The 17,355-nt window shown below is 39.4% G+C and overlaps 2 protein-coding genes across 2 annotated transcripts in view; both read right to left on the bottom strand.

Annotated features, from left to right (window-relative positions):
- LOC140906176 (macrophage mannose receptor 1-like) overlaps nucleotides 1–1,181 on the bottom strand; it is a 56,806-nt gene extending 55,625 nt beyond the window's left edge. The window contains 1 exon segment of the mRNA XM_073329674.1: nucleotides 1,121–1,181. Coding sequence (XP_073185775.1) covers nucleotides 1,121–1,181 — 61 coding nt within the window.
- An 8,796-nt stretch (nucleotides 1,182–9,977) lies between these two features.
- The window catches only part of LOC140907676 (macrophage mannose receptor 1), a 56,184-nt gene continuing 48,806 nt past the window's right edge, over nucleotides 9,978–17,355 (bottom strand). Inside the window, exons 27-30 of the mRNA XM_073334153.2 lie at nucleotides 15,118–15,234; nucleotides 12,737–12,904; nucleotides 11,722–11,763; nucleotides 9,978–11,005 (exon numbers count right to left, since the gene is read on the bottom strand). Of these exons, the coding sequence (XP_073190254.1) occupies nucleotides 10,761–11,005; nucleotides 11,722–11,763; nucleotides 12,737–12,904; nucleotides 15,118–15,234 (572 nt within the window). The 3' untranslated portion in view covers nucleotides 9,978–10,760. The remainder of the gene's footprint in view (nucleotides 11,006–11,721; nucleotides 11,764–12,736; nucleotides 12,905–15,117; nucleotides 15,235–17,355) is intronic.

The following is a 17,355-nucleotide window of genomic DNA, read 5'->3' as shown; positions in this document are numbered from 1 at the left end:
TTTCCAAGAAGCCTTTCTAAGATGAACTGTGAGAAATCAAAATAACTTCAAGCAGATGATATCACTGAGTATAGTGTGTTAAAATTGCTTTGTATGTTTATTAACTAGACTAACGTCTGTGGTAATATCTTATACATTTGTACAGCCTGAAACACAACATTGGTAATTTATATATTTTAAATATGATATATAAAAATCAACAACGCCATTTTAGAGACTCAGATTTTAAAGTTTGACAAATCCTAAGACCAAATTTCATTGCACTGATTGTCCATTCATTGGTGTCATTATTGTAAATAATAATAATAATAATAATGCTGTGCAATTTGTTGTATTACTGGCAATCATTTATTTATTATAACAACAAAGTATCTAACCTCCTCTCTGTCATTTACTGTGCTATCCTGGTCTGATTTTACTTTTTTAATAATCTGAAAATCAACCAATTGCCTATTTCAGTTATTTTTTTTTTTGAAAGGTTCCTACAGAGTATTTCTAATTCTCCATACTGAACCTTTCCACCTTCATTTTTCAGAAATATCAATTTCTAGTCAAATCTTTCACGCTGAACCCTACATTCCTTATACATTCAAAACTCATTGTGTCAAATTCCAATGCTACCCTGCTCCACAGAGTAGAACCAGCTGGCATTGTGTGGACATAGAGGTCTGTTCATAACCTGAGGGGACAATGTCTCTGCTCCAGGCATGGCAACACTATATAATGTTCCAGACACATTTCCTTTATTGCAAATCCAATTTTGAGTCTTTGATTCGCCTCTCGTGCATCCTAGTGTCAATCAGAAATAACTCCACTGAAACTAAAGGAATTACACCTGTGTAAAGGAGAGGTGACTTCAATCAGAACTTGTCTCTCTCGCCATAGGGAACATTTGTGAGGCATTTAAGGTTAAGCAGACAAGATGTTGTTTTTCACATCTCGGTTACACAGAGCAGCATCCCTATTCTATTGCTATAAGCCATTCAAATTAATAATTTCAGAAATAAAATATAAAGAATAATCAGACTGCATCAAAGGGCGTTAAAGTGACCCAGGAAAAGCATGAGAAGAGAAGCACTTTCATATCCTCATTTACAACAGATCTAGGACAGGGACTTACCCAGCTGCTGAATAGTTTCATGGATAAGAGAGAGCAAAACCAGGAGTAGTGAGAGAGTCATTGCAACTATTTAATTGCTTTCTTCTGATGTGTCAGTAGTTCCTATCACAAACTAAAAGATCCATATGAAATGAGCTACATAGTAGGGCCTCCTTAGTTCTGAAGGCAGATGGATCAGGGGAAGTTTCTAAATAAGGAAATATCCTGTCACGTGTGGCATTTTGAAACACCAGGAATTCAAAGAGCAAACTTTGATTATGTAAGTGAATCTCTTCCTACGGAGGCTAAAGTCTTCTTCCACAGAAATGCAAGCGGTAAGCAAAGTGGTGTCAGTTCTGTGCAGATTTTCTGGGGACATGTTTGTGTGAAAAAGAGGTCAGATGTTTAGGTTGTCAAGTCTTCCGCTCTCCAGAGAGTAAATGCTGCACCAGCAGTAAAAGCACAATTTGTCCCTTTCCTTCTAGGATAAGCTTTAAAAGTCCTTCTAATACTGAGAATTATGATACCCCAAGTCACAGAAATCCTTCAGAATTTCTGTGATAAATACATGTGGTGTTCCTTTTTCAAGAATTAGAAGTTAGGATCTCTCTTTTCTCGTGCCATAGTTCATCCCCATAAAGACCTATTTAGAGCTACATGGTAAGGTTGGGATGTAGTCTGCATGTTCCCATGTTTCAGAGAAACTGTATTTGGCTGTAAAGTTCAGCTCCAAAATCAGATCCAAATTCAAACTTTCCAAAGATTGAGAAAGTTGAAAACATTTTAAAAATGAGTACAGGGGTTTTTTTAATAGGAGCGTGAATAAGATGAGACTGAAGCCATAGTAAGGCAGCAATACAACTGATTGAAATGATATTTGCAAACATTTATTAGATTAATTGAGCCATTTTTTTCTCGTAATAAATTATGCACAAACCAATCGTATTTTTTTTTTACAATTTGTTCATCGGTCAGAATTGTTCCCTGAATCCTTTTTCCAAACACACATGGGCACGGGAATGGCTCATCATGAATATTGGTCCTAATTTGCAGTTACTTTGTTCTTTTGCATGAGGCTGCAGAGGAAGGGGTGTAGCAAAGGTAACATTCCTTGGGTGAGATTCTGCATTGTGCCTCTAGGAGGGGCAGCACAGAACGCACAGCCCAGGGAGAGTGGGGCCCCTAAGGTGGCTTTAAGCTTTGTACAATTCAGTCTCGGGCTGCTCCAGGGCTGCTGGTGTAACTTTAAAAGCTGTGAGGAGTGCATCTAAGCAGAGTTGCAGGGCCACACTATGACCCACAGCCCTGCCCAGAATCTCCACAGTGCTGCATGCTGTGGCCTCGCATCTCACATATGAATCACACCCCCAGGTTATCCCCTGACATGTCCCCTACACCAGAGCTTGAGGGGGAGGGGGTCCTCACAGGTCTTCTGAAGTGTCTCCACCAGATGAATCCTTCCCTTATAGAACCGGGGTGTTTGGGCCCCTTTACATCACGTCAACCCTTTTACCTGGCATCCAGGGGCTGGAGCAGGAATAAGGACCTCACCCCCTCTATTCTAGGTGCAGAGCTCTGCAAGTTCCTCAGAGCAGCCTCAGTCTACTTGTAGGCCCTGGGAAGAAGTGAGCTGCAGTAGTGTACGTACCTCTTGCTACAGTCAACATATTTACGATGCAGAGGCCTGGGAAAAGTGGTGGTGAAGAGCCTTTACATCCGCCTGTAGTCTCAGGAGGCTATCTGCACTCATTTTACAGCACCTTTACACTGCCACTCCACTTACTGTATATTTATAGCATTTATGAGCTGCCTTGACTCCACATGCCAATGTTGATACACTGGTAGGTATGACCACCAGAAAACTCTTGTGAAAGAAAGTCACTTAGTGTTTCGGGTGAGAAGTGCTGTAACACGAAATAAAGTCATATGAGCTAAAACACCCATTGCAGATAGCAGGTATTTGTTGGAAAATGCTGAGAGATTAGATTCTAAAGTGAAATTATGACAGCAGAAAAACTCAGAAGTCTCTGCTTTGATTATGAAACAGAGACCTAAATGCAAAAATTAGACATAAGCTATTTGTTTTGACAGCTCAACTTAAATCTCAAAAGGAATGAAAGATCCTTAAGGAGCTCCAGAAAATTAAAAAGGGGAACTGCATAAATTGCTGAATAATATAACTCTATGGAAACTCAAGCAACTATAAACATTAGGCAAGGGAAAGAATATAATTTGAACTCTTCAACTGTGGACAAAATATGTTGATTGAATAAGAACATAAACAAAAATAAGTAAGAACCAGAGCTATGTGAATAACAGATTTTTTTTTCTTTTTTCTCTTTTTTTTTTGGCAATTCTGCAAAAATTGAAAGAAAAATTCATTTTGCATCAATGGAAAACAACATTTTTCAAAATTCTCAGACAATCAAAATAATAATTTTAGATTGGAACAAAACTTTTTGTTTGAATGGAAATGAAATGTTTTGTTTTGCTTTTTAATGAAATTAAAGGAAATTTTTAAATGAAAAGCTCTTTTGGCTCAAAAATGTAAACACATTTGTTTTGGAAATGTTAAAAGAAAATGTTATTTTTTTTCTGATTTTAAGGGTTTTCTTGGCAAAAACCATTAGTTGAAACCAACATGAATTTGAAAAATATCTTGGACACCGAATCTGCATTTTTCTCCAAAAAAAGTTTCAGTTGAAACGTTTCACCTATCCCTAGTAAGAATCCTGATCAGTATCACCCAGATAACTTAAACCTTTGCTGAGTTTTATAGAACCCTCAGCAAGAAGCTCTCACATTTAAGGGTTTCCCCTAGACCCAACAGTGCAAAACTCATTACGCAAGAATTTATCGGACACTGTTAAAAATCGACCAAACAACACCACTGTAAGCCCCAACTGGAGTTCTGGCAGATATTTTTTTCTAGACAGTCTTGAAATTATTCTCCTCATCATTAACTGGTGCCTCCAGTTTTACTTTATATGAAGGCTTCTTCCGAGAATCATAGGAGACAGTAACGTATATCAATAATTCACAAAACAAGACAAAGATCTCACTCGGTGAACCCCCGCATTAGTCACTTTCACTTAGACCTAAGTTATAAGACTTTTAAAAAATATCCAAATCTTGAGGGTTATTACTAATTTTTAACATAAGTCCTTATTCAGGTGAAATGAGGGCTTGGCTACATGGGGAGGTAGTGGGCAGCAAGCGGGGGCATAAATCTACAGCACACTAGTATGCCGCTCACTAACTGTCGATGTGGATCCTGCTATCATGCATTAAAAGTGATATAGTGTGCTTCGAACTACTCTGGGAGTAGGTCAATGCGCATTGGGGAACTTTTAATGCATGCAGGATAGTAAGGTCCATATGGAGAGTTAATGCATGACACACTAGTATGTTGTAGATTTGCACCCCAGCTTGCTGTACACTAACTCACTGTTTAGACAAGTCCTCCCATTTGACGTAATAATACCTATAATATAAAATATACCCATAATAATACCTAACTCTTTTATAACGATTTTCATAGGTGAATCTCACAGCACCTTACAAAAGAGGTCACTATCACTATTTTACAGATGAGGAAACTGAGGCACAGAGACTTGCTTAAGGTCACCTAAGAGACCAGCATCAGAGCCAGGAATAGAACCTTGGCCTTCTGAGTTCCAGATTAGTGCACTATCCACTTGGCTACACAACTTCCTCTATTGTATGTTGTATACTGGGACAAGACAGACTTTATTCCAGGGAGACATGCAGAGGTAATGGTGGGAGGGTTCTGAATGTAACATCAAACAGATTCTCCCTGGAGCAGCAATGCTTTTACGGACCAATCCAATATCTAATGAAGTCAGTGGGAGTATTTCCACTGATTTCAATGGGCATTGGACTGGGGAAAAGGCTTTGGAGGTTGAGATGGCTGTACCTTTTTGAAATTGTGGAGATCATGGGTGTCTTGAATTGGTTCATACGTCAGATTAAATGAATTTATGGTCTGCTCAACTGATACCCCAATGAATACTCCATCACTACCCCCAAATTCTAATACCACATGTAGCTTCTGAAACAACAGCAACACACGCAAAACCTCCTTCATCACCAGAGCTTTTCCACCAGATCTTTATTTTGAAGTGTGGGAGTTCACAGGTTGTAATAAACACAACAAAAGAATTTTACATTTTCTAGGGAAAAGAGCCTGCTTAGGTTATACTACAGCCTTTAAGGACTAGGCGCTCAGTACAAGTGGACATGACGTGTACAGGCTTATATGTAGATGGATAGACAGGTAGAATGTGGAGCTCCGCTTCCCCACGTGCTTGTACTCTCTCTCAAATTACCAGTGAGTTATTTTATTAGAGACTCTCCTGCCTTTCCTCTGTTTTTCACTGCTTCATAGCCCCAGTCCACTGCTCCTGCAGTATTGCTAAGCAGGAAATAAATCCTCAGTTTGCTGGTGCTCATGCCTTTCCATCCTATCACAGAATTAAAAATGGTAACATGCCTTTAGGGAAAGAAAAACTGTGGACTCACTGTTCTGAGCAATTGTTTGTAATGACAGAAGGTAACTGGGGAGTGGCAGATAAAATTGTACAAAGGGGAATGGAAGACTAACCTATTCAGAAAAGATTAGATACTTTTTTTTGAGAAAGTAGCAGGGAATATTAGTTCTGATGATCTGGGGAGGTAAGATAACATGGATAAAAATTAGGGCTGTCGATTAATCGCAGTTAACTCACACGATTATCTCAAAAAAATTAACTGCAATTTAAAAAATTAATCGTGATTAATCATGCTGTTAAACAATAGAATACCAGTTGAAATTTATTAAATATTATTGGATTATTTTCAAATATATTCATTTCTATTACAACACAGAATACAAAGTGTACAGTGCTCAGTTTATATTATTTTTATTATAAATACTTGCACTGTAAAAATGATAAAAAAGTAATAGTATTTTTTAATTCACCTCATACAAGTAGTAGTGCAATTTCTATCGTGAAAGTGTAACTTACAAATGTAGATGTTTTTTTGTTACATAACTGAACTCAGAACCAAAACAATGTAAAACTTTAAGGCCTACAAGTCCACTCAGTCCTACTTCTTGTTCAGCCATTTGCTAAGACTAACAAGTTTGTTTACATTTACGGGAGATACTGCTGCCTGCTTCTTATTTACAATGTCACCTGAAAGTGAGAACAGGCATTTGCATGGCACTTTTGTAACTGGCGTTGCAAGGTATTTATGTGCCAGATCTGCTAAACATTTGTATGTCCCTTCATGCTTCAGCCACCATTCTGGAGGACATGCTTCCATGCTGATGATGTTCGTTAAAAAAATAGTGCATTAATTAAATTTGTAAGTGAACTCCTTGGGGGAGAATTGTATGCCCCCTGCTCTGTTTTACCTGCATTCTGCCATATATTTCATGTTATAACAGTCTCGGGTGATGACCCAGCACACATTGTTTGATTTACGAACACTTTCACTTCAAATTTGACAAAATGCAAGAAGATACCAATGTGAAATTTCTAAAGATAGGTACGGCCCTCGACCCAAAGTTTAAGAATCTGAAGTGCCTTCCAAAATCTGAGAGAGACAAGGGGTGGAGCATGCTTTCAGAAGTCTTAAAAGAGCAACACTCCGATGCAGAAACTACAGAACCCAGACCACCAAAAAAATAAAAATAAAAAAAATCAATCTTCTGCTGGTGGCATCTGACTCAGATGATGAAAATTAACATGCATCAGTCCACTCTGCTTTGGATTGTTATCGAGCTGAACCCGTCATCAGCCTCGATGCATATCTTCTGGAATGGTGTTTGAAGCATGAAGGAACATATGAATCTTTAGCGCATCTGGCACATAACTTCTTGTGATGTTGGTTGTAAAAGTGCCATGTGAACGCCTGTTCTCACTTTGAAGTGACATTGTAAACAAGAAGCAGGCAGCATTATCTCCTGCAAAAGTAACCAAACTTGTTTGTCTGAGCGATTGACTGAAGTAGGACTGAGTGGACTTGTAGGCTCTAAAGTTTTACATTGTTTTATTTTTAAATGCAGTTGGGATTTTTGGTACATAATTCAACATTTGTAAGTTCAACTTACATGATAAAGATATTGCACGACAGTACTTGTATTAAGTGAATTGAAATATACTATTTCTTTTGTTTTTTACAGTGCAAATACTTGTATTCAAAAATAAATATAAAGCGAGCACTGTACACTTTGTATTCTGTATTGTAATTGAAATCAATATATTTGAAAATGTAGAAAACTTCCAAAAGTATTTAAATAAATGGTATTCTATTATTGTTTAACAGTGCAATTATCCGTGATGAATTTTTTAAATCGCTGGGCAGCCCTAATAAAAATATTAGGTGGTTCTTTGTATGATTAACAAAAGTAAGTGCCAGCTTCTGCAAAAGCTGAGACTTAAAAAGAGGAAGGCTATAAATTGGCAGGACTTAAACTTCCCGTTCCTTTCTCTGGACTCTGTGAAGATCTGGAGGATGAAAGACAGAAAATTATTAAAAAAATGTAGAAACAAACTGAATATAGAAAGATGTGTTTTATGGACAGTTGCAAAATGAATGTGTGGTCTCAGACCAGATTCTACTGGAATCCCCAGCAAGTAGAAAAGCTTTGTACATCTCCACCAGCACAAAGCAGCATATTAGGACACAGCAAAGCTAGGGCTCATTCTCTCAGTTCCCAGCTCTGTCCCTTATATGTGACATTCTGCAAACTACAGGCTATATTTTAGCCACTTGTAATGATACTTGCTTCAAAGGGGTTGTCAAGGTTCCTTTCCCACTCTGAACTCTAGGGTACAGATGTGGGGACGTGCATGAAACCCCCCCTAAGCTTATTTTTACCAGCTTAGGTTAAAACTCCCCCAAGGTACAAACTATTTTACCTTTTGTCCCTGGACTTTATTGCTGCCACCACCAAGCGTCTAACAAATATATAACAGGGAAAGAGCCCGCTTGGAAACGTCTTTCCCCCCAAAATACCCCCAAGCCCTACACCCCTTTTCCTGGGGAAGGCTTCATGAAAATCCTCACCAATTTGCATAGTTGAACACAGACCCAAACCCTTGGATCTTAAGAACAAGGCAAAAGCAATCAGGTTCTTAAAAGAAGAATTTTAATTGAAGAAAAAGTAAAAGAATCACCTCTGTAAAATCAGGATGGTAAATACCTTACAGGGTAATCAGATTCAAAACATAGAGAATCCCTCTAGGCTAAACCTTAAGTTACAAAAAGACACAAAAACAGGAATATACGTTCCATTCAGCACAACTTATTTTTATCAGCCATTTAACCAAAACAGAATCCAATGCATATCTAACTAGATTGCTTACTGACTTTTTACAGGAGTTCAAACCTGCATTCCTGCTCTGGTCCTGGCAAAAGCAACACATAGACAGAGCGAACCCTTTGTTTCCCCCCCTCCAGCTTTGAAAGTATCTTGTCTCCTCATTGGTCATTTTGGTCAGGTGCCAGCGAGGTTGTCTTAGCTTCTTAACCCTTTACAGGTGAAAGGGTTTTTCCTCTGGCGAGGAAGGATTTAAAGGTGTTTACCCTTCCCTTTGTATTTATGACAGGGGTGTTGGGAAGCTTAGTTAATGTTTGTAAAAGTGCATTGAGATCCGCACATAGAAGGGGCTAATTCTGTGCAAATACTATCATGGACTTCTCAAGCAAGAATAGAGTACCTGTAGTGAGCTGATGGGCCTAGTCAAATCCTCAGCGTGGAATTCCAGGCCAGACACTGGAAAGGATGAGGAACATTTGATATTGCATTCTTTGCAGCCAACACATCACACTGCCCTCTAGTAATGGCCACCTTGGCACGTGGTCTGTGCCAGTATTTCTCAATGACCAGTCTGTTGACTGGCACCGGGCCCTGAGATCTTCCTGACACAGTTTAGGAAGGCAGCAAGCTAGTCCCCAGTATCAAAAAGGTTGAGAAACACTGTTCTATGCCACCAGCATCTCTGAGGGTAGCTCCATTGTGTTTTCTTCTCTACCAAGGATAAAGACACACATCCTATGGATGCAGTTTATGACACTTCATATATAGAATGTGGTTAACTCAGCTGAGGTTCCATATTTATGAAATCAGTGAGTGTTTACAGTGGTTTTAGATCAAGCCCACATTTACATAAATCATACCCTTTTTTTCCTGGCTACACAACTCCCATCATGCAGCACCTACAGAAAGGGATTCCTGCACCTTTTCTACTGAGCCAGAATTTCACCACAGTGATTGCCCAGCATGGAACCATCCCATCTGCCCTTTCTACCCCTCAACTTATTCTGCCTTTCCCAATTACACATGTATATCTGATACCATAATATGAATATTTTTTTTCTGCCACACTTACCTTGTATTCTGAAAATCTTCATCACAGAATACATGTTCTTAGTAAGTGTTACTGCATTCATGAGATTTTAATTTTTCCCATTGACACTCATGTACTCATTGTTTAAAATATGCACCTTACTTCCAGTTTGAATTTGCCTAGCTTCCAGTCAGGAGCATCTTCAATATTGGGACATATGTAAAGTTAAACAGGTGAGCAAGTGTTGGCATGATCAAGGCCTATATGCTGAACATGTCCAACTTATGTTCTGTAAAGTGTTGTGGAAACTTACAGCACTAAACGCATGTTTTAAAAAACACAACATAAGGTGCTATGTCTGCCAGCCAACCTGATAAATGTCTATATCCTTTTTAAAAATGTGAACTACATAAAAAATGTTCCTATTTACAAGGCATAATAAAAATGCAAAACCTTTACAAACTATCTTTTAATGCTTATTTTACAAAACTACAGCAAAAGGTAAAGCAATGTACACTTTGCTTTCAGCCATTCATCTCCAGAGGGATACATTTTAATTCAAACATGATTGAAATTTCACAAAAGGAATAAACATTAGATTATATGACATTTCTTGAAGCTAAGACTTCAAGACCTATGAAGCGTTTTATTGTTTACATATTACAAAAAGCAGAATGCAGAACTGAAAGAACAGCAAGCATGGGCCTGATCTAGTGTTCTGGAAAGTCAGTCGAAAGAATCCCATTGACTTCAGTGGATCAAGCCCTATAAGAGAACATGTTGAGTAGCTGTTGTGAGGTCATCTGAACTGAAGTTATACAACAAAAAAAGTCTCTTTTTATATGCTGAAGTGAAATACAATGACACCAGCACGGAGTGCTGGAACTCTGGAGTGAGATGTGCAGGATTCCAATAGAACTAGACAGTTGCTTTTCTGAGTGCTTTGAAGAGTCTGTAATGATTATTCTCACAATCAGCATGATGAGCTTGGCTCTTTTCATGCTTGATAAGGATACAGGCGACATGTAGAGACAGTGGAATAGTTTTGAATGTTTTTCACATGGCTTGAAGTCATATTTGGTTCTTTTACGTGACTGCATTTATTAAATAGCCTCTCACAGAACTATTCTTCTACAAGTAGATCCAGAATCTTGCAAAACTGTGGAAGGAATGTATGTAACACACAAATGTGGTCTCTGCAAAATGCACTACAATTTTAACCGGACAAAACAGCTTTGTCTTAAGGGTTCAGGTAGTCCAGATGCATTAATTTTTTATCAAAATCATTTTTATTTTGTGAATCAAAGCATGGCTTGTTCATTCTGCTCAATGTCGGCCACAAGATACTTTGTGTCACTAGTTGCAGGAACAGCATCTCTATTGCAATAAAGAGTGTTGTCAAAGCGGACATCTGTTGGTAGCTGGTTGTGTCTTTTTTTGTAGAAAAAATAGGTTGCAAGACCAGCTCCGACTAGAATGAGAAGGACAAGAATAACTACCATCCCACTTAAGTGGTGTGCAGGAACAGCTTCATCTGTTTTCGGTCCTGTAAATGAATGCAAAGCAATTACTCAGGATCCTAAGGATTATGATGATATATATTAGGGTCTGACAATGGGTCTGATTTCCGAAAGTTCTGAGCACCTATAACTCCAAGTCAATGTAAGCTGTGGAGAATCAACAGAAAATCAGGCCCAATGACCTTATTTTTGAAGACAGAGGTTTATGGCTGCACGTCATTACAGTTTACAGATAACTTCTGTCGCGCTAGTCACAAAATATATCATACAGAGGTCCAGTCAAAACACAATTAAATACCTTAATTCAAAATGAAATTGAGTTTGAAGGGAGAGTGCTGCTTTTTAGTCAGGTTGGAGATATAATAATCACAATAATACATTTCAAATAAACATCCACACAGCTGGGTATCAAATAGTAATTTTCTCAGAAAATAAAATAAATATTCAAAAAAGAACTAGATAGATTCATGGAAGACAGGTCCATCAATGGCTATTAGCCAGGATGGGCAGGGATGGTATCTCTAGCTTCTGTTTACCAGAAGCTGGGAATGAGCGACAGGGAATGGATGACCTGTTCTGTTCATTCCCTCTGGGGCACCTGGCACTGGCCACTGTCGGAAGACAGGATACTGGGCTAGGATACTTGACCTTTGGTCTGACCCACTATGGCCGTTCTTATGTTCTTAAATTTATTACCTGATTTGGGTCTCTCTTTAATTTGCTTATAAGAAATCAGTCCTACCTTTATTGTCTGATGGCTTCTCAGTTGGTTCAACTTCAGTAACTTTCAAATTAAAAAAAAAGATATTCATAGTCTTTAAGTCTCCATTTTACACCAGATTGTACAGTCACACAGAGTAAATAAATCCTGTTTGAAGAATTACTATGTTGGGCACTCTGCATTTTAAAATAAAGTAAAATAATGGAGATGAAAAATACCTGACAACACCTTTAATTTAATCTAAATGAATCATCTACCCAAATCAAGCAAAACATTCCAGTTAAAAATTAGATCCAGGAAAAAAAATTATATTTGTTTTTTTTTTTTTGCATGAAAAAAATGTTACCAGTTGTTTTGGGATGATTTCACACCTTCAGAATGTCAAGCCTTCATGACATTTTGAGAAGCTGAAGATTTTTCACACTGAAGTATGGGGAAAACTGAAAATTCATATTTGCATTTTTAAGTCTAGGACGCCAAGATCAAGGGGGCAACAGAAAAACAGACTGGGTCACAATTCCCCTCTTCCTTCCATTAAGTCCTAGGCACATTCTCCCATCTACTTTCCTCAGAGTTACATACATCTTAGTATCCTTCCACTGCTGCTTCTCAGCAGTATCTCCTTCCTCCCTTTCAGCAGTAGCTCTGTCATTCTGGGTCCTCTCACCCCCGGTTAACTTCCGCTCAAGTTCTTCCCCTCACATCCCACCTGCAACTCCTCTGTTTTGGCTCCTCCTCCTCCCTAAACCCTTCTGGTTGTACCCTCTCCACCTCCCTACCAACAGAGCCTGGTTTGATTAGTGCCTGCTCGTCTAAGGCACTAAGGATAAGGGTGATAGGAGCCCGGGACTCCTGAGTTCCACTCCATCTCTTTCAGCAATTGCCCTTAAATGGGAGTTTCAATGGGATTTCGATGGGAGTAGGATCAGAATATCTACCACAAACATAGGCAAGTACAGAATATGCAATGCAAAGGATTTTATAGCATAAATATTAGTCATTGTTAATAACCCATTGTACTGAGTATATCACTTACTCTTTGGTATTTTACAAATAAATCTTTTGTCAGCAGAGCAGAAATAGCTTCTCCAGCCCCCATCTGAGGCATCCATGTCAACACAATGTTCATGATAACCATCCGTAGGTTCTCTTTCTTTCCAGTTTACAAACTCTACTGCACTGTTGTCTCCCCATGTCCATTCTCCTAAAGTTAAAATGAAAAATACAGAACAACAAATGGCAGGTTAAGGATCACTCATTTCTAGAGATTAAAACAATATCATATGATTTCTATGGCACCTGTCACTGTTGTATCTGAGCAGTGAATTCATTAATTTATTAAATCAATACATTAACATTTTATAGGACTCCGTTTTCTCTCTCCTTCCAGGCAGACACAACTGAGAATGCCTTATGTCTGTGAGGTTTCACCTGGACACTGCTAGCTGCATTGTCCTAGAGGAGCGCAGCTGCCTCAGTGAACTGGGAATGGAATGGCCAGGCCCACTGAGCCTTGAAGACTAAGGGCTTGTCTACACTTGCGAGTTAGGGCACATTAAAGCAGCCCCAGGCACCCTAGTTCACTACCCGTCCACACTGGCAAGGTATGTAGAGCGCTCTGACTCCACGGCTAGAGCGCTCCTGGTACTCCACCTTGGCGAGAATATTAACGCTTGCTGCACCTTGGCTGAAACACCCGGGCGTCAGTGTGAACAAGGTGTTGCATTACTGCATTCTGATCAGCCTCTGGAAACATCCCATAATCCCCTTAAGTCAAGTGGCCACTCTTCTCATTGTTTTGAACTCGCTGCAGGAATGCGGATATGCCCTTTGAAAACTCCATTTCTAACAGCCGGCTGCTTATCTGCTCCGAGACGAAGCAAGCCACTCATGTGGAGTTCTGTGTGTGAGAGGGGCGGGGGGGTGGGGGGAGTCTGCTGGTGTCTGAACTTACAAGACAGCATGCTGACATGCTCTCAGCTCCCCCAAAACCCACTCTCTCTCTCCCCCACATACACACCACACACTCCACTCCACCCCACCCCACCCCCATTTGAAAAGCACTGTGGCTATTGCAAGAACTGCTAATGTGGCCAAGCCAGTGCGCTTGCAGCTGTCAGTGTGGACAGACTGCAGCGCTTTCCCTACTGCGCTCTATGAAGGCTGGTTTAACTCAAAAGCGCTCTGCATCTGAAAGTGTAACCATGCCCGAAGACCAGGACTTTGAACTCGCACCAGAATTTGCACTGGGAGCCAGCATAGTGGGTGGAGCACCACAATGTATTCTCTGTGGTCATTCAGATGCAAGGATCTCAAGCAGCCCCTGCATTAGAGCCAAGACTGGAAATCAGCTCCCTTACAAGGTCTGGCTCGGTTCGTTTATTCTGCCTGATTGTATCAGGACGACTTAAAAAATACACCTATTGATCTCTGCTCTTCCCTTACTCAGGCACGGCCAGCAGGACTAGGTGCTACTTCCTGTGTCTCAAGGATGAAGGGAATCCCAGTGCCCAGACTTGGAGCTAGATGGAAAATGAAAATCAATTTGTTTTCATTAATGGAAATTTTCAAGTTTTCAGCAAATTAAAAACCAAAATAATTTCACTGAAAACTCATCTTTTTGCCAAAACTTGTGACTGAAAACTGAACAGTTCGATTCAGAAATGCTCTTGCAGTGCCTCATGGGAGCTGCAGTGCCTCATGGGAGCTGTAGTTCCAGTGCCTCGGACTCGGAAAGTCTAGTACCAGCAACTGTGCTGAAACCATCCAATGGGCCCAAAAGGTGTACATCGGTAAGGAGGCATGTTCCTGCCTATTTTCTGCACCACCCAGGATCAACCAGCCAGCAAGGAGCAGAATGCTCACTTCACACTGCAGTGGAATTAATGGTATACCAAAGGCTGCTGTTACATATGCTCTCCGAGGCTTCTGAAGGTATTGCATCTAGCTCAAACAAAATACCAGCAAGAGCAGTGGCTGCTACAGAAACCCTCCTCGTATCCCCGCCCCATAACAGGCTGTGGCTTCATAGGCACAAACCAGCATTACAATGCTAACCAATAAATACAGAAATATATTTCTTTAAAAGACTATAGCAGACTTTTCAGATCTTCCTCTTGGGGAATAAATACTTAACACTATAAGATTTCTTCAAAAACTGAGGTGCTGTGAAGTTTGGTTAAATGTCAAGGGAATGAAAGAAAAGTGTGAAATGAAATAAATTGGATGAAATACTGTAGGCGTGTAATATTTTCTATTTCCAAGAGAGAGACGGGGATGTAAAACGTGCAGTCACCTTTCTGAATCATTTCTCCTTTTTGTGTACTATAACTGAAAAATATTAAACATTTGACATCAGATTTCCATCTTCTGTTTGAGTACTTATTTGTAAATAACTATTGAAAGTTAAATAATTACCATCCACATTCTTGTACATTCCTATCCAAAACTGTCTTGAGTCACTTGCAAATACATCCAAGTGGTGCAAGAGAAAATTCATTTCAACCCTATTTTCTATGGAAACCAAAGAGGCTCCTGCAAAACATAAATTAATAAAGAAGCATAATTTAAGCATGTTTCACCATAGAAAATGATCTGCCCCTTGAAACAATCATGATGACATTTTCTTAACCCTTTTGATACATTTAAAATAGCGATAGACTGTAATTAATTTTTGTCACTGAAGTCCATCAGAGCTCCAGAAACAGATCAGTAACAGCCCTTGCAGTTTGCTCTTTAGAGGAAAACATCCTTTTCTTTGAGCTGCTATGCTGGTTATCTCCAGGCAATACATATCTTATATTAGTTTTAGCACATTTGCCAAATATGCTGTATTTGTATGCTCCATTTTTGCAATTAACCCCAATCCTTCCCTGTTGTTTAATGTGCCAGAGACAACACAATTAGAAAAATGCAGCTTTTTTTTTTAATATATATATATATATATATATATATATATATATTCCCTCTTGCACTGGGGATAAAAAAAAAAAAAACAAGAAAGAAGAGAGAAGCTGTTTTGGGAAATAAGAAATATCATCATACGCCAGTTAAGGGGATGATCTTATTACCACCATAGTCCCTGTTTCCTCAATACTGATATCCTGTTGTATTAATGTAGATGGAATAAGTGGGGCCTAAGAATCAAAGGTATTAACGTGATCTTGCACTGTCCAACATTAAACAGAGCTAAACAAGGTCTAGTATATAGAGTCCTCAGACTCCTTAGTACCTTGGCAAACACATCATTAAAATATTTTAACCTTTTATTAAAGATACAGAAAACAAGAAGGGGAAAGGTTAAAGCATGCGAAATGTAAAGTATTAAGTAAGTCTTCCATTTTAACCATATCGCATGTTACCCTTCCCTCTAGGTGGAGAGAGTTTTTAAAAAGAACTGCCCTCCCCCATCATCTGACAGTCTCTTGGATGGTATTAAAAATGGTAATAACTTCTTTTTGGGGAAAAGAGAAAAAGTTAGTTGAAATGGGCGGGGCTCTTGTTAAAGTCTAATTCTGTTTCCTAGAAGACAAAACAAAAGGGTGAAGGAAAGAACAGCTAAAACAGAAAATACTGTTTATGTATCTGATGTTGACTCTCACTTGCAACTTCACTACTGGAAAAACACAGGCATAACACATGGTCTTATCAGCCACTCTGAGACCTGGCAAACTTGTACCACTATTGGACTGCCCAGAGCATTGCATTTGCATTTGCATGTTGCAAAATATGCAGTCTTTGCTGGCTAAGCCAGATCCTTATTAAGCAGAAGGAAAATGGAGAGAGAGAGAAAAAGAAATAAGGTGGGGAAGGAAAAGGACACATGGGGGGTGGAGACACAGTGTCACATCTCAGGTCGTGGCTGGGATGTCGCTAAAGCTGGTAGAAGTGACCCAGTGTCATGTGGGTCCCTCTGTCTGACCTGGTCTGATGAAGGTCTCCCTCAGGATGTCAAAACTACATTGGAGGCCTGGTAACTCCAAGGATCCCAGGAGACGATGTGGGTGGCAGACATGATGGTAAAGTTTGCTCCTTCCCCTTCTCTAATCTTTCAGACAGACAGCATAGTGGTAGCCAGCTTTTCCCAGAAAAGTTTCTTTTTGAGGACCACAAAAGGGAGCACTGGGTGGAATAGCCCATCCCCTTATTATTTTATCCACCAATTAGGCCTAATAACCAACATGCTAGTTTTGGTTAATTGATTTTCAGTCCCACATGTCTCTTATTTACCAGGCATCATCTCAACACAGTCCTAGAATTGTACCAGTAAGCCTTTTTGTTTGGACTAATTTAGTCTGTCTCCCTCTTGTACCCTTTCCCATTCGCATTTATTGTCATAGGTTGTTGTGATATTTTATAAACTTTTACTCACTTCTTACAGTTGAGCTCACAATTAGGGTAAATTTGTAGGCCCAATTATTACAAGAGATCAGCACTAGGTTCTTTTCCTTTTATGGTGGATTTGCCACACTAGGGTGCCAACATCTGTTTAAGAAGTATTAAACTGAGACCACCAACTCATTTTACAGAGTCCACATAAAATCCTGGGTTGTGGCTAACAATAAAGTCTCCCCTTCTTGAAGTGCTCTGTTCATTAGGGCTTTAACAGAATAAAATATCAAGAACCTCTCTCATTTTGGCACAGACCAGGAACTC

The sequence above is a fragment of the Lepidochelys kempii genome, chromosome 2 (assembly GCF_965140285.1).
Source record: "Lepidochelys kempii isolate rLepKem1 chromosome 2, rLepKem1.hap1, whole genome shotgun sequence".
Lineage (NCBI taxonomy): Eukaryota > Metazoa > Chordata > Testudines > Cheloniidae > Lepidochelys > Lepidochelys kempii.
This window is presented reverse-complemented; position numbering and strand designations above follow the sequence as displayed.